The sequence below is a fragment of the Pogona vitticeps genome, chromosome 1, assembly GCF_051106095.1.
Source record: "Pogona vitticeps strain Pit_001003342236 chromosome 1, PviZW2.1, whole genome shotgun sequence".
Taxonomy (NCBI): Eukaryota; Metazoa; Chordata; class Lepidosauria; order Squamata; family Agamidae; genus Pogona; species Pogona vitticeps.
Genome location: NC_135783.1, coordinates 87,627,983 through 87,646,352, shown reverse-complemented (window position 1 = coordinate 87,646,352; position 18,370 = coordinate 87,627,983). Strand labels below are relative to the sequence as shown.

General features: G+C 40.7%; 1 protein-coding gene across 2 annotated transcripts in view; it reads left to right on the top strand.

Moving 5' to 3' along the window:
* Positions 1-18,370, top strand: part of NKAIN2 (sodium/potassium transporting ATPase interacting 2) — a 645,401-nt gene that overhangs the window by 498,770 nt on the left and 128,261 nt on the right. For both annotated transcript variants that reach the window (XM_020794094.3, XM_020794097.3), the window contains exon 4: positions 12,156-12,356. In XM_020794094.3, the coding sequence (XP_020649753.2) occupies positions 12,156-12,356 (201 nt within the window). The remainder of the gene's footprint in view (positions 1-12,155; positions 12,357-18,370) is intronic.

Here is an 18,370-nt window from a genome sequence, read left to right as displayed (position 1 = left end):
GAGAGATTGTGTTAGTCAGATACTATTTTGCACAACAATACAGTGAGGGCCACCCACTCCTCCCCAATTCTCAACCAGTGGACCACAACGTCTATAAGCCCAGGGATTCTTCCATCAGCTGCTCATGAAAACAAGTCTACCTAGCTTGTAAAACAAACCCCCTGTTTTATGGCCAAACCAGAAATAGCTAAGACACCAGAAGTCTTAGACTGAGTGACAAGAAGATGTTCTGGACCTTCCCTCAGAAAAGAAAGACTGTCCTCTGACACTTTTGATTTCTTATCCTGGAATGTAAAAGAATGGAAAAAGCAGAGGGCCTAACTACACAATATGGTCACTGTGTCATTAAGACAAGAGTTGCCCTAAGAGGGGGAAAAATTGTGTTTCCTGTACCGTGAGCTTGTCGCTGTCCACAGTTGGCAAATCCACATGTTTTCATTTAGGTTTTGGTCAATTAGGAAATGCTGGGTTTTGCCTGCATGTCTAATATCCTAGACACATAGGAATGGAAAAGTAGTATGCCTAAAAAGACAGGAAATTACAGTGGTGCCTCGCTTAGCGATTGGCTTGTTTAACGATGTGTTCGCTTAGCGATGAGGTTTCTGGAGCGATTTTGCGCTCCGTTGAACGATGTTCCCCGTTTAACGATGTTTTTTCTCCCCCATTGGAAAGCATTGAACACGATTTTGACAGCTGTCAAAATCGGGTTCTATGCATTTCAGTGGGGGGGAAAAAATCACCAAAAATTAACGAAGAGTCAGAACAAAGCCAAATTAAGTTTGCACACGTTTTAGAAGGTGCACTAATGATTCCAAGCATTTAAAACCATTTTTGAACCTTTTAAGACACACTTAAAATTGCAAAAACAGACATCGCAAAACCATTGAAATACATTGAATAGGCTTCAATGCATTCCAATGGGGGATACATTGTTTCGCTTAGCGATGTTTCCTATGGGGATTTTCACTTAAGGACGGCAATCTGTTCCCATTGGAACGAATTAACCGGTTTTCAATGCATCTCTATGGGAAAACGTGTTTCGCTTAGCAATGATTTCCCATAGCGACGGGTTTTTTTAACCAATTAACATAGTTAAGCAAGGCACCACTGTACAGGAAATGCACTTTTGCCTCATTGTGTGGTCTGACTGTTGGATTACTGGACAGTTAAAGCCTCTAGCTCCTGGAAGGAGGAGGAGCAACGAGCAGTGAGAACAGGGGAAATTCCAGTGCTCTGGATTCCCCTGGGTTTACTTTGAGTCAGAGGACCCCCCCTGGAGAAAGGGGGGCAAGTTTCTACAGGAGAGTGGGACTTGTAGCAAGTGGGGGCTTTGGAACCGCCGAATTTCAGATGGCAGTCTGTTTTTCGGAAGAGTTCCCTTCCTACACGCAATCTGTCTTGTGAAGTCACCATGATGGTGAGTTAGCTGCTCGGAGAGGGGAGGTATTGAGATTTATTATCTGACTTCAGAACAGAGATTAATTATCTGCTGCTAAGCTACAGCAAGTAAAAGATCAAATCTGCTATTTGAAAGCTGATGCGAAGGAAGATCTCAAGCGGCATAACTTTGTTGATTCCTGTAACATTGGAGTTTTCTTTACTATGCCACAGCTCAGAAACGAAACCAACTTGTTCTTTTTCTCTCTTAACCCTCACTCCCGGAGAAACTGGCTTCTCATAAATGTATAAAGTCAGGACTTAGGAACTCTAAATAACTCTGCATAAGTAACCTAAGTGACTCTGTATCTGGTTACAAGGTGGTCTGTAAATCAAATAACATCCATGGGGTTTCCCCTCGTAAGACTTTAAGTGCGGACTAGTTAATAAATCATGTGGGAAATCTGAGTAATTAACCTGCTGACTGCTGCGGACATGGAAGGAGGGGGAGAATCATCATGGGAACTCACAATGGATTATATCAAGGGACTTCTTCAAGAATGTCAAATTAACATAATCATTTGGAGACGCAATTTGAGGAGACCAGAATGGACTTGAAAATGACTTTTTTTTGCTCTGCGCGAAAAGATTGAAAGCAAGGACAAATAACTTAACCAGATCCTTAATGAACAGCCTTTAATGTCAGAGAGGGAAATTGCCTCACAGCAGGACAGACCTATCATGGAACAGCTGCTGTCGTCAGAGAGAGGCGAAGGATTTATACGATCTGAAGAGAAACCAGAGTCAGAGAGAGAGAAGAAAAAGATTCCTTCTTTTCAAAAGATGCTTTAAAAAGATGAAAGGGGGGGGTGGGGAAGGGAGAATGTATATCAAGACTGTTCCGAAAAGAAAGAATGTAAATGGGGAGAAATGGGCAAAGCTGAGGGCAGAAATTTACGATCACACACTACGTTGCTCCAAAACCAAACCACTGATCACATTGGGATGAAATTAGTCAACCGTATAGAAAATATCTTAAAGAAATATTATAGATGGCATTTCAAAACTGGAAAACACTTTGTTTGTGAGGCACGTATATTGAGAGATTAAATATGTGTGATTATAATAGTGACAAGATTGACAAGATTAGAGAAGCCAGTCCCGGTGTGATGACACTGGAGCTGATAAATAAAAATCAGAAAGGAGGAAGTTACTTGCTGAATAAATAATAGAAATCAACTGATTTAAGATATATATAATTATATAAAGCCACATGACTAATATATTATAAGCAAATTCGGCCAGACATGAAATTTAAGGTTAGACAAACGTATGTGACTTATGAACTTTAGAAATTATGATGAATAATAATATTGGATGTTTTGTTCTAAGGCACATATATGGAAATATCAAATATGTGTGAACTATAAGAGTGATTATACTGACAAGATTGGATATATAGTTTTCTGTATAAAACAATGGAGATCATCGATGAATGAACAGGCCTGTGTGGATATTATGGTCGATAAGTAATTTTTAAGAGGAAATGAGGAATGTTCATGATGAGAGTCAGATGGATGGTAATGCAGATGAGGGAATTTACAAAATTTATTATAAATTTAGGATATTATATACTTAATTAGATACACAAAATAGGGATGTGGAATATAACATGTGCAGATGCACACGGATATATTATTCCTGCAATCAGAATTTATATAATAGATGAGCTGGTATGGGAAATACCTCCCCGCCTGTATGTTTTGTTAGTCTTGTATGTTTTGTTAGTTTTATGTGTTATTGTTTTGTAGGTATTTCTTTGTGGTTTTTTGTAGGTATGTATGTTATAAAAAATAATAAAATGTAAAAAAAAAAAAAGCCTCTAGCTCCTAAGCATGGAGACTGCAGTCAAAGGAGGCTCTCAGAGTCCACCTACATCCTGCCCTTCTCTTAACATTTAACATGCTGCCCTCAGACAGCATGGTGTGGAAATGGCAGCATGAATCCAAGAGGCAAGATTTCTGGCACTCCAAAAGAAAAGCCAACTGTTTCAAAGACTTCATAATTCTGGGGTTTTCCCATTGTACAGAATATGGAAATTCCTTCTCATCGGTTGGTTCTGTTTGCCCTTTGGGCTCAATATATTCCTTCTGTTTTGCTGGTCTCAAATACTGGGATCAAAGCCTTAGTGATTATCAGACAAGCAGTGTTATTATCTTGACCTTGGCTCCTGACCACATTCAACTTCATAGTAAGTTTTCAAGGCCTGTGGAGTAAAGCCTAGCTATGCTGCAACACCGTGGTATGGCAGTTCTATCTCAAGAAAGATGATACTCCTTCAGTAACAACACAGCTTAATTCCTTAGTAGTACAGTGATGCCTTGACTTACAAACTTAATCCGTATTGGAACGGTGGCAGTAAGTCAAAACGTTTGTAGGTCAAAGCACGATTTCCCATAGGAATGCATTGAAAACTGATTAATCTGTTCCGGCTGAAGAAAAAAATACAAAAAGAAAAAAACCACTGAATTCCCCTGGGGCTGCAAAAAACAAAAAACAAAAATCACCAAAAAAAAAAAAAACACACAACACCAACCCTCAATCACCCCCACCAACAAAACAAAAACTTTCTTAAAAAGCAGCACCTTACTGGTCCAAAGCCCCATCAGCCTCCCAGGCTTCCACTGCCGCTGCCAGGAGGCCTCTGTAACTGACATCAGGCCCACGGTTTTGACCCTTCGGACCTTTCCCAGCCTTCCTGCACCCCTGTGCGGGCCCAGTGGGGCCAAAACCGCCACCCCCTTGCCCTCCTGGAGCCTTCCCAGACTTCCTGCACCCCGTCCGGGCCCCCCGGGGCCAAAACTGCCACCCCCTTGCCCTCCCAGACCCATCCCAGCCTTCCTCCACCCCCGCGCAGGCCCAGCAGGGCCGAAATCACTGCCCCCCCCCATAGCCCTCTGGGAGCCTACCTGGCCTTCCTCCGCCGGCTTTTCCTAACTGTTGGTAGGTCAAAGCAAATCAAAGCAAAATTTTACGGCCAGAGGTGTCCTTATGTCAAATTGTTCGTAGGTCAGGGCGTTCATAAGTCAAGGCACCACTGTATGTCTTGGTATAAAGAACTATATGCTGCACACAGTTTTAAGGCCAGGAGCCAAACCTCATGGGGATCTACAAGCTCTAAGTGACTGCATTCAGTTCCAAGACTGATGTTGGCATGTGCTAACAACTGAATCAAGGGCTATAAGTGATCAGTTATAGATAATCTTTATCCCACAACTAACAAGAATGGTCTTCTTCTGGGAAGGCATCTAGTATCCCTCAGTTTAGATTTTAATAAACGCAACTTGATTTTTAATGTTTATAGCATTCCATGTGCCAACTCACTGCAATTAGTCATTGACAACTTACTATGGGCCTCTTCCAGACAAGGGAATTTGAAGCAGATTGCTTCACCTTAAAAAGTCCTTATATTCAGTGCAATCTCTTTTATCTTTTATTTGAGTAAACTTTCTGTTTACACTGGAGATGTTTATTCTCCCAGGAGAAGGCTCCATACAGATCTTTGAATTGTCAGTTTACTCACAAGCAAGTTTACCCACATTACTCATGAGTAGAGATGGGGTATTCATGTACGAATCTCCCTGCACAGGTGGCATTAACAAGGGTCCAGCCCCATGGGGCCAAACGGTCCACTCCCCAATCCGCCGCAGACGTGGACAGCGTGATTCTACCAATGGCTCCACAGCGCACAATCCACTCACGTCTTCTGGGAGGAAGCAGGAAGACACGCCTTGCTGCAAGGTCAAAGAGTGGTGAGCAGATTGCCCACTGCAGAGCCATTGGCAGAATTGTGCCATCCGCATCCACGGTGGATTGGTGAGTGGACTGTCCGGCCCCATGGAGATGGACCATCATTAACACCACCTGTGCGGGGAGATTCATATATGAATACCCCATCTCTACTCTTGAGTAAGCTTACCTGGTTTCACATGTAAGGATGCAGCAATAACAGTAGCAGTGGTGGCATGAGGGGAAAACACTGGGCAGATGGATGGGAGATAATCCCCCCCTTTTCTCCTCAGCTGGGGCTCTGCTGAGGTTATGCTGCCTTGGGGAGGGGGGAGCCCATGGAGTCAACAGAGCCCCCTTTCCTCATTTTTTCCTGTGGTCAATATTCAATTGGCTGCACTGAATTTCCTTTGTTAAATAAAATAAGTATATCAAAAGAGCAATGCATCAAGCTAGCATGGTATTAGAATTGAACTACATCAGTTAGGGAATTTTTTAAAAAAAAGACAAAAATAGAGGGGGGGTTCTCTCTTCTCCCTTTTAATGTCACAACCCATTTATTATGTCAAAAGATTGTCACGTCTGATAACTTCGCCCACTGTTCCATTTCATATCAAACCGAACCAACAGTAATTTGGTTGACACCAAACTGTACCAACAGTGATCCAAACAACAATCTGTATACCCATCTGGACAGGCCCTATGTCTGGCTTAACAATCATCCTCAACTGGGAAGATTTTCATAGAAAGCTGTAGGTAGCTACTTGCTCTGAAGACTTCATAGCATCTCCTTTAACCTGCTAACTGGCTCAACGTATTGTTGTAAGTCTCCAGTGTTCTTGCAGGCAGCTGTTCCTATAGTCAGCTTCTCCCTGGATTATTGTCATAGTTAAGATTTTAGCAGCCAGTGAAACAACCTTCTCTTTTTCTAAAGATTCCCTGGGATTTTCCATTCTGAACATTTTGTTCCGCACCCATCCAAGGTGATGTCAGAGTTTGAGGACCCATCCACTCAAGCATTCTGTAGCACGGTTATATCTTTAATATGCTTGTAACTTGGATCAATTATTTATTAACTCTTAATACAATATTTATAAAGCGGAACCTTGCCACAAAGCAATTTGCCATCTTGGCTGTTAAGATATTTCACATGTTAACTGAAGCAAATGTCAAGTCCAAGGAGCCAGGCAACTGCTATAACAAAGCCGTAAAATTTACTTCCATGTAACAGCTGTAGAATCATTTATATTCTATTTTCATTGCTCAGCAATTGGCTAATCACTTTTCTTACAAGGAAACTAAAACTACAATTCTATATCCACGGAGTAAGATATGTTTTTGAATAGATGTTTAAATGATTGTACTATAAGACCTTTGGACCAAATTATAGATTCCTATCTGAACTAGATTAAATAGAAGGTGAATAGATCTTACACTGTATTCTGTTAATCTCATCTCTTCCATATCCATATAGCAACTTTTATTAACTATAGGGGTGTGTGTGTGTGTGTGTGTGTGTGTGTGTGTGTGTGTGTGTGTGTGTGTGTGTGTGTGTGTGTGTGTGTGTGTGTGTGTGTGTGTGTGTGTGTGTCGGGGAAAGGGCCATTTATATTCATCATATCTATACTGATGTCTACATTATATCTGTCTGCTCAGTCATATTACTTTAGAGAGGTGTATATATACAGTACATACCTGCCTGATAATTATATGCCCTATATATACTTGCCTTGTATAAAGGGCTACAGCATTAGATCTCCCTAGCAGAGAATTCAAAATATCTCACTGAACTACAAACCTCAGGATTCTCTAAGATGGAGCCATGGCAGTTAAAGTGGTATCAAACTGCTGTAACAAGTAGTATAGATTTAGGCTGTATCTCTGAGCAACCAACTCCATGTACTTCCTCTGGAAAAAACACACTCTTAACTTGTCCCCAGTGATCTTTTGTCACCATGGCAATGCCAAGCAAAATGCATTTTTAGTTCATCTCCATCCACTCACCTGCTCCTCATGTTTGAGCTATTTGCTAACTCTAGTCTGATTTGCTCATTTTCATTAGCATGGCTTTCACGTATCGCCATGAATTGCAGAAGATTCACTGTTTGTTCATAGGCAATAAACAAAACTTGCACAGATGCAACTCTGTGTCCTGAAGAGGAAGCAACAGTTTGCTGAATCAGGATTATAAACTTATCTTCGACATGGACGCTGGGAAGAATACAACACTGACATGCCCAACATGTATCAACTCTTCCTGTTAAGTTCTACAGCTTCAAGGCAGCTGTTTTTCTGAGCACTGTTTGAAACACAGGTGTTAAAAACAGAAAACATATGGCAGCTACTCAGCAAAGGAGGGGAGATGCTCCCTTTTTTTACTGTATACACTCTTAGAGTCCACTAAAAAGTGATCAGCCAGTGCTACAAATAGCGGTATATAAGTGATACATGGTGTTTTGTCTTGAAAAAATATTAAGGCTTTAAATTAATCAATGGGAGCAGAGATAGATTAACCCACGATTTTGGTACTATAGGATCAACCTTTCTTTTTGTCACTAACTAGCATAGCATAAGCTGTGTCCAGAACATATATGTATTTGCAGAGTTTGAACAGTACGGTTGTTGACAGTCGCAATTGCTAGTTAGATATTGTGTGTAACCAAAAAAAAAAAAAAAATGGAATTCAGTTACATCTGCCGCTCCCCTCTCTCCAAATAACTTGTGATCAGTTGAATGAGAGGTGGCATGAAGCGTCACAAGGGCAATACCTGGGCTCCTGCCTTCTGCTGCGCTGAAAATCCCTTGACCCCCCACATGTTACTTGCATATTTATCAAAAAAATATTTCATCACTGTTTTATCTGCTACACTTGTCTGGTTTTATTCTAATGTTTCTGTTCAGTAATCAAACTGCATTTTATTGGTGTTAAACGGTTGTTAGATACGTACACTGTTTGCACCAGAATGACAGGGCACAAGTTCTTGTGCACATGAAAAAAATAACTGTAGATCTGCTGCTAATAATAAAAATAATAGAATCATTTAGATAATATTTGTTTGTTTGGTTTGTTTATAGGTTGTGTATGTCCTGATAAGGGGACCCAAAGCGGCTCACAATATTGAAAGAATAGAATTAAAAACATAATAAGTTAAACATTTTAAAAATTATTTGTTGTTGTTGTTTAGTCATTAAGTCGTGTCCGGCTCTTCGTGACCCCATGGACCAGAGCATGCCAGGCCTTCCTGTCTTCCACTGTCTCCCGGAGTTTGGTCAAATTCATGTTGGTAGCTTCGATGACACTGTCCAACCATCTCATCCTCTGTCGTCCCCTTCTCCTCTTGCCTTCACACTTTCCAACATCAGGGTCTTTTCCACAGAGTCTTCTCTTCTCATGAGATGGCCAAAGTACTGAAGCCTCAGCTTCAGGATCTGTCCTTCCAGTGAGCACTCAGGGTTGATTTCCTTCAGAATTGATAGTTTTGATCTCTTTGCAGTCCACGGGATTCTCAAGAGTCTCCTCCAGCACCAAAATTCAAAAGCATCAGTTCTTTGACGGTCCACCTTCTTTAAGGTCCAGCGCTCACTTCCATACATTGCTACTGGAAAAACCATAGCTTGACTATGCGAACTTTTGTCAGCAAGATGTTCTCTGCTTTTTAAGATGCTGTCGAGGTTTCCTCCCAAGAAGCAGATGTCTTTTAATTTCATGGCTGCTGTCACCATCTACAGTGATCATGGAACCCAAGAAGGTAAAATCGGTCACTGCCTCCATATCTTCCCCTTCTGTTTGCCAGGAGGTGAGCGGCCAGTGGCCATGATCTTAATTTTTTTGATGTTGAGCTGCTAACCATTTTTTGTGCTGTCTTCTTTCACACTCATTAAGAGGGTCTTTAATTCCTCCTCACTTTCTGCCATCAGATTGGTATCATCTGCATATCTGAGGTTGTTGCTATTTCTTCCGGCAATTTTAATTCCACCTTGCGATTCCTCCAGTCCGGTGTTTCGTATATAACTTAAATAATTAGGAAGACAATCTGCAGCCATGTTGTACTCCTTTCCCAATTTTGAAACAATCAGTTGTTCCATATCCAGTTCTAACTGTTGTTTCCTGTCCCACATATAGATTTCCCAGGAGGTAGATAAAGTGCTCAGGCACTTCCATTTCTTTAAGGACTTGCCATAGTTTGCTGTGGTCCATACAGTCAAAGGCTTTTGCGTAGTCAATGAAGCAGAAGTAGATGTTTTTCTGGAACTCTCTGGCTTTCTCCATCATCCAGCACATGTTAGCAATTTGGTCTCTAGTTCCTCTGCCTCTTCGGAATCCAGCTTGTACTTCTGGAAGTTCTCAGTCCACATACTGCTGAAGCCTACCTTGGAGGATTTTGAGCATAACCTTGCTAGCATGTGAAATGAGTGTGATTGTTGGAGCATTCTTTGGCACTGCCCCTCTTTGGGATTGGGATGTTGACTGATCTTTTCCAATCCTCTGGCCACTGTTGAGTTTTCCAAACTCGCTGGCATATTGAGTATAGCATCATCTTTTAAAATTTTAAATAGTTCAACTGGAATGTCATCACCTCCACTGGCCTTGTTGTTAGCCAGGCTTTCTAAGGCCCACTTGACTTCACTCTCCAGGATGTCTGGCTCAAGGTCAGCAGCAACACTCTCTGGGTTGTCTGGGACATCCAGATCTTTCTGGTATAATTCCTCTGTGTATTCTTGCCACCTCTTCTTGATGTCTTCTCCATCTGTAAGGTCCCTACCATTTTTGTCCTTTATCATGTCCATCCTTGCACAAAATATTCCTTTAATATCTCCAATTTTCTTGAACAGTCCTCTGGTTTTTCTATTATTTTCCTCTGTATCTTTACACTGTTAATTTAAGAAGGCCCTCTTGTCTCTCCTTGGTATTCTTTGGAAATCTGCATTCAATGTTCTCTAACTTTCTCTATCTCCCTTGCATTTTGTTTCCCTTCTCTTCTCTGCTATTTGTAAGGCCTCGTTGGACAGCCACTTTGCTTTCTTGCATTTCCTTTTCTTTGGGATGGTTTTTGTTGCTGCCTGCTGTACAATGTTATGAGGCTCCATCCAAAGTTCTTCAGGCACTCTGTCCACCAGATCTAGTTCCTTAAATCTGTTCTTCACTTCCACTGTGTATTCGTAAGGGATTTCGTTTAAATTATACCTGACTAGCCCAGTGGTTTTTCCTACTTTCTTCAGTTTAAGCTTGGGTTTTGCTATAAGAAGCTGATGATCAGAGCCACAATCAGCTCCAGGTCTTGTTTTTGCTGACTGTATAGAGCTTCTCCATCTTTGGCTGCAGAGAATATAATCAATCTGATTTCGATATTGCCCATCTGGTGATGTCCATGTGTAGAGTTGCCTCTTGGGTTGTTGGAAAAGAGTGTTTGTGATGACCAGCTTGTTCTCTTGACAAAACTCTATTAGCCTTTGCTCTGTTTCATTTTGAACTCCAAGGCCAAACTTCCCTGTTGTTCCTTTTATCTCTTGGCTCCCTACTTTAGCATTCCAATCCCCTATAATAAGAAGAAATCTTTCTTTGGTGTCAATTCTAGAAGGTGTTGTAAGTTTTCATAGAATTGGTCAATTTCAGCCTCTTACGTATCGGTGGTTGGTCCATAAATTTGGATTACTGTGATGTTGAAAGGTCTGCCTTGGATTCGTATTGAAATCATTCTGTCGTTTTTGAGATTGTATCCCACTACAGCTTTTCCCACTCTTTTGTTGACTATGAGGGCTATTCCATTTCTTCTACGGGATTCTTGCCCACAATAATAGATATGATAATCATCTGAATTGAATTCATCCATTCCCGTCCATTTTAGTTCACTGACACCCAGGATGTCAATGTTTATTCTTGCCATCTCCTGTTTGACCACATCAAGCTTACCAAGGTTCATAGATCTTACATTCCAGGTTCCTGTGTAGTATTTTTCTTTGTAGCATCACACTTTCCTTTCACTTCCATGCACGTTCGCAGCTGAGCGTCCTTTTCGCTTTGGCCCAATGACTTCATTAGCTCTGGAGCTACTTGTACTTGTCCTCCGCTCTCCCTCAGTAACATGTTGGACACCTTCCAACCTGAGGGGCTCATCTTCCAGCATCATAAATTTTAGCCTTTTGTTTCTGTCCATGTAGTTTTCTAGGCAAAGATACTGGAGCGGCTTGCCAGTTCCTGTTCCAGGTGGATCGCGTTTAGTCAAACTCTCCACTATGACCTCTCCGTCTTGGGTGTCCCTGCACGGCATAGCCCATAGCTTCTCTGAATTACTCAAACCCCTGCACCATGACAAGGCAGCTCTACATATATAGAGCTGCCTTGTCGTGGCGATATATATACATGATATATATACATATATACATACATATATACACATCATATATACACCTGCATACATACATATATATACATACGTATATATACACACACGTGTGTGTGTGTGTGTGTGTGTGTGTGTGTGTGTGTGTGTGTGTGTAAAGATTAGGTGCTGAAAAACCATTCCTGAGAAGAGAAGGGTTTTTTTTCTTTCTTTCTTTGTATGTATCTGTGTGCATCTGATGGAGAACATGTGGTGGTTCTCTTCTTCTAGGTACGCCTTTCTGTTGAATGTGTCTGCTGTTGTCAGACTCTGTTGTCCATGCAAATACAGGAGACAGACGCAACACTTTGGGATAGCGCTTTCAGAAAAGAATTAAGAAAATCATAGGTCTATATGTAAACATTCTGGGAAAGCTGGAGGGGAAATGTCGAGATCTGGAAGTGGTTGTGATGGCGTGCATATTATACTTTTTATAGAAGTGTCAGCCTGTTTCAAAGGATTGTGGCAATTGAAATGCTGACATCTGTATCCCAAGTGCATATTCCAGTTTGAATGTTAGTGTTGAGCGTGGTACAATACTAAGTGTTCTGCTGTCTTGCCTAATTCTACCAACCTTAGAGTGATTTGTATTCTGTTTCTTTTTGTCAGGAAACAGATCTTATATTGACCTTCAATATCTCAATGCACCGATCTTGGTGGATGGAGAATGGGCCCGGCTGCACAGTGACATCTGTGACTCCAGCCCCAGACTGGGCACCAGAAGACCATCGCTACATCACTGTCTCAGGGTGTGTTCTTGAATACCAGTATATAGAAGTAGCTCACAGTTCTCTACAGATCTTCCTTGCAGTAAGTATTCCATTGTCTCCTCTTTCAGCACCAACAAAGTACAATAGCACTAATCTGTCATTTTAAGCATCTGCCTTCATTATGGGATTATTAAAGGATTACACTGCAATACCGTTTGAGGATATAAAGGACAGTAGTGTGTGCAGAATACTAGTCAGTTGAAGGTTGGAAGGCAAGTATGAGGGTGCAAACTGCACAGTACACACACAGCGTTTATGCCCACCTGCAAAACCGAGGACTATTGGCTAAGATCTGGTAGTTGTATGGTAAGTCTTCCAGTTTTACAGTAACAGACTACTATGTACATTTATACCAGGGTTTCCTTGGAGTTCAGTTGGATTAATTGAATCTCTAAGCATGTATAGGATTATACTGCTTCTTTTGATCATGAATCATTCTGGCTTTGCATTCATGTAAGACACTGTAAAATGACAGAGACACCTGTCTTTCTTTGACTCTTTGATTGACCAAAACAAATGTCCAGAGTATGAGCTGGTTTGATGATAAAAGGATCTTAACTCACATTGCTCCATATATTAAAATGTCTTCATTCACTTAATGGCTATTGATTTAACCCCTCTGTTTCAAAGTCACCATTTCATTTTCAAATCCCCCTGAGTGAACAGGCATAAATAAAATTCCATCAAAATAACATCTCTCTGTTTATGCACGTCAGGTCTTTAACAATAGCTTTGTGCAACAAAAGTAATATAAATATGTATGTGTGTGTGTGTGTGTGTGTGTGTGTGTGTGTGTGTGTGTGTGTGTGTGTGTGTTTAAATCACTGTTCAATATGTACTCCAGTAAAAGTTTGTCATTGGCCACAGTTCTTTTGGATAAGATGAACTGTGGAAGTTGCCATGGCTAATTGTAGCTAATTGATGTGGTGACAGGTATGCAGTGGGTATCTGCTTGCCTACATGATCAGGCACTAGAGCTCCATATGACCAGCACCTTATCCATTAACTGCAGCAACTTTCATGATTTCTTTTATACATATCCAGATATCCAGAAGGATTTGGCCCCTGAGTACTAAAATCTACAACTAAATGCTTAAATCTGATTGCAGTGGCTTTGCAACAAGGAAGGAGAAAAAGAGAGACATTAAAAACCATTTACAAAAGAGCTTATTCTTTGCCTAGGTGGTGGCTCTATAAGATTGTGGACTGAGTTTTCCTCCAGTCTGAATCTCTGCTTGACTTTAGAAGTCAGTGTTGCAGAGTCCTGAATTTCTGGGGAAATTCCCTTAAGGGAATCCGGACTGCCCTTTGCAAAGATGGTGGCTGCAGGTTCCCTGCCCTAAAAGAAGCTGCAGCCACCATATTTGCAATGGGCAGCCAGTTTCCTTTACATCAGGCCATAGCTGCGGAGGCCACAACAGCGGACAGCAGTGGATGGAGACTGCACAGGCTGCCATGGTGCAGGTTGCCATGGGTGGTGGTAGTAGTGGCAGCAGCACAGACTGCGGCAGCCAAGGTAGGGAAGCGACAGGGGAAGGGGAAAGGGAGGCAGCCTGTGGGGGTGCGGGGGTCAGCTTCTTTTTTTTAAGACAGCTTCTGGCTGTCTAAAAAAAACCCTGACAAAGTGACAAATCGATTAATGCTTCGTTGGTTCATGTGGAGGAGCTTCGTGCTTTGTCAACTTTGACAGATCAGGAAGCAGGACGAATCGCCAAAATGGTGATTCATCCCCATCTCTATTTACAAGTTTCCCACAGTCCACTCCTTTCTCATTAACCAGCACTTAAAGTCTCATTAACTCATCCTGAAACATTTGTAGCAGAAATAATAAAAACATTTCTTTACTTACAGTTATTTGTAATGACAGACATATATGCTGCTTTCTCTACAGCACTCATACTTAGTAAACAACTGAACAGATCAACAGCAACAAACAACTGCCTCCAGCTGTGGAAAGAGAGTGGAGGAAAACACTCAGCAGAGAGGCAGGGCTCTCTTTGAATTCAAAGGCTGGAAAGGACAAATGGTTAGTGCTGGGTAGATAAATTGTCACCTCAGCTGAGAAAAATCCTTCCCAGTTACACAAACCATAGACAGCATGCTAGGGTTTAAATAATGTTCCAACAGTCAACAACTGAGTGGTCCATGTCACTAGTCTTAGAAAGGATAAGACTTTTTCAACTAAAATGCACAGCAGAGTGAACAGAGTCAATTTTTTAGTAAATAATAATTATAAACCTATTACCTGTCCTTCAGCCAGAGCAATTTTGGCTACATGCACCCCTGAACTGGTAAGTGCATGCATCTTACACTAACAAATTAAGCTTGAGCTGTTTCTACTTGTCATTTATATAGCACAGCCAACTGGGTATCATATTCCAAATATAGAGCAATGCTAACATGCAAAGGGGTGGGGTGGGGGAGTGTTTTAATGAAAAACAATAATTGTGCTATAAATCTGTTGGAGACTCAAGGTTTTCATATTTTTATGAGGTTTTATGGGAATGTTTTCAAACAAAGCAAGTTAAGGTTCCTACTGTTCAGAAATGGCCACAATAAAATCTACATTTATATTAACCTTTTTAAAGATAAAATAAATTATCAAGGGAGATTATAACACTAAAAATCATACATAGAAATTGCTAACATCTCACACTTGATAAAATTAGCAAGTGAGTAAAAACAGAGCAGTGAATTAGCCTCAGTGGTACATATGGGTAACTCATATATAACATAAAACTCAGCAAGAGTCCTTTATCTCTTTTGCAGACTTTTGTAATCTCCTGTTTTAAATAGCAACCTGCTGCCATTAATCCTTGCTTGTTTTGCAGTTTTTGACAATGAAATGATGAAATTAATAACTTCGAAAAGGGATGACTGCTGATTTTAGCCTTTTTCTCATTGTGTGTATCAAACTGGCCAAATATATATACAGTATATATCTAAAACAGAGTGTCAATGCCATGATCATTACCCTAAGATGATAATGATGATGGTGAAAGAATTTTTTAAAGTGTAACGGCTTTTGGATAACTTTAGATTGGATTTTTTTGGTAGACAGTAGGGGCAAATATAACACAAAAACTGAAAATACCTACATGCACATATCTTATCTGCAATTAATTTATTCTCCCAACAATTGAAGAACAATTATGTTGCATTACTGTTGTAATTTATCTATTTTCTTCTGTGTAAGTCTAATTTTTAGTTAGTAGATGTGATCTTGCTTGGAGTCTGTAATATGTTGTTGTTACTTGGTGTTAAATCACCTCCAATTTATGGCGACCCTATGAATGAATGACCAAACTCTGGGAGGCAGTGGAAGACAGGAGGGCCTGGCGTGCTGTGGTCCATTGGGTCACGAAGAGTCGGATGCAACTTAGCGACTAAACAACAACAAAAAATGAATGAATAATCTCCAGAATATTCTGTCCTCACCAGCTCTGATCAGCTCTTGTAAACTCAAGCCTGTGGTCCTTTCAAGGAGTCAATCCATCTCATACTTGGTCTTCCTCTTTTCCTGATGCCTTCCACCTTTCACAGTAGTCTTTTCCAGAGAATCTGGGCTTCTCGTGGTGTCCCCAAAGCAGAGCAGCCTCAGTATCATCATTTTTGCCTCCACAAATACTTCAGGTTTAATTGATCTAGGACACACTTGTTTTTCTGGCAGTCCGGAGAATCCACAAAGCTCTCCATCACCATCATATTTCAAACAAACAATTTTTTTCTGTCAGCTTTCTTCACTGTCCAGTTTTCACACTTCTGCATGGTGATCAGGAATGTAAGAGTGTGGGTGATCTTGATCTTGATTTGCCTTGACACATCTTTTCACTTGGCTGAAGTCTCCATTTGGATTGATGATTGAACCAAGGTATACAAAATCTTTCACTAGTTCAGCTTTTTCATTGTCAACATTAAAGTTGTGCAGTTCTTCCTTAGTCAAGATTTTTGTCTTAATGTTAAACTGCAGTCCTACTTTGGTGCTTTCTTCTTTCACTTTCACTGAAGGTCATTTCAAGTCATTACTGCTTTCTACCAGTAAGATGGTGTCATCAACATATCTTAAATAATTAATGCTTCTACCTCCGGTTTTCACTGCTTCTTCATCTGAATCTTGTCTGACTTTCTATATTATATATTCTGTGTACAGATCAAACAGATAAGTGGATAAAACGTCTCCTTGTCTGAACTCTTTTCTGATAGGAAACCATTCTGCCATTCTAAAAGCAACAGGAAAAACCTCCTAACTGTTAGAGAAGTACAGTGGTGGCTCACATAGCGACGTTAATCCTTGCAGCAAAAATCGCTGCAAAGCTATTTTGTCGCTATCCGATTTTTAAAAGCCCATAGGAATGCATTGAAACCCCTTCAATGCGTTCCTATGGGCAAAAAACTCACCTTAAAGCGAAGATCCTCCACACGGCGGCCATTTTCGCTGCCTGGTAAGCGAGGAATCCATCCCTAAACACAGCGGGTGGCCATTTTTTTTACCCAGCGGCCATTTCGGAACTGCCAATCAGCTGTTGGAAAATCATCACTATGCGATGATCGGTAAGTGAAACAGCGAACCAATCATCGCAAAGCAATTTTTCCCTATAGGAAACATTGCAATGTGATCGCTTTTGCAATCGCAAAAACTTCATCGCTATGCGGTTTCCTCATTAAACGGGGCGCCCGTTAAGCATTGTTTATGCTGTTTGCCTAAGTAATCATGAGATCAGGCACATGATAGTGAACCTCCTAGAGTAGGGGAAAGCCATTGTGATAGCCTTTGGAAAAATTACTTCCTTAGAGTATAGCTGTCAAAATCGCCCAGCCAACATGGTTAGCAACTACAGTATTCTGGCGTAGGGATTCTGGATAGTGTAGTCCAAGAAACACATGTTCAAGCTCTGCTATAAGTCTGATGTCCTGCTCCATTATCACAATAGCAGTGAAACAAAATAGCAAATAATAGAGGTAGAATTTTAGTAAGGATTGGAATGGCACCTGTTTGTACGTCTGTGTGTTTGTGTTGGTCAAATACAGCAAAGAATGGTAGGTTTTCTCCTGATTTCCACCATTTATCCTGATTTTCCTCACATTTATTTCCCTGAAAATCCAATGACAATGTGAGACTCATGGAGAATTCTTGTGAATTCTCAGGAATGGGATTTTTGCCCTCAGTAAAATCTGATGCCAAAGACAAGAGCGACCTCATGAGAACATCACCTGCATGCATGGCAAATTTTTATTTTTAATTTATTTATATGCACCAATTGTCTAGATTGCTGCTTTACATGGTTCTCCTCCCATTTTAGTCTGAAAACAACCCTCTAAAGTAGATTTCATGAGAGGCTGGGCAATCATAATTATCACACTATGCTGGCTCTGTCAAATCATTGGTTACTGTAGGCTGAAACACACAAGTAGAAAAACAGTGCAGCAATTAATGAGCTATATTTTCATAATGTGGAAAAAATATATTAATTTGAATCATGATATGCAAAGAAGACTGTCTTATAATAATTTGCATAGTGTACAAATCAGACTACCCAGGTTTGGAGACATGCAATACGTGAACCCTACATGTAATGTTCTGGTTCTACTAAAGGGAGGGTCACAGAGCAGGGGGGCCCTGCCAGATCTCAGTGCTTGGCCAGCGACACAGGATTTCGTGTTATAGAGAAGCAAAGTCTTTTTGGTAGAAGAATCTTGGATTGTGCTATCAGAAAGAAGGAAATGTGCTTAATATATTGCCTGCCCTTCAGGTGCCCCCTCTTCTATAAATGTAAATATAAATAAATGTGTTGTCCATTTTACCTGGCATAATTCAACACTATTTTTGCAGAAAGAAAAAAACACAGTTGGCAAAAGTCCTCTCTTCATATGCTGTAAATTTGTCATCAGTAAGAACAACAGTCCAACCAACAAAAATAATTTATGTAAAGGCTGGGCATTTTTGTATTGATCTTATGAGTGCTTTCCTATATAACATGCTCTATAGCGGCTGCAATTTTTCTTCTCTTGCACTGAAACAAATACATTACAAGAATTGCCATGATACCATTACCA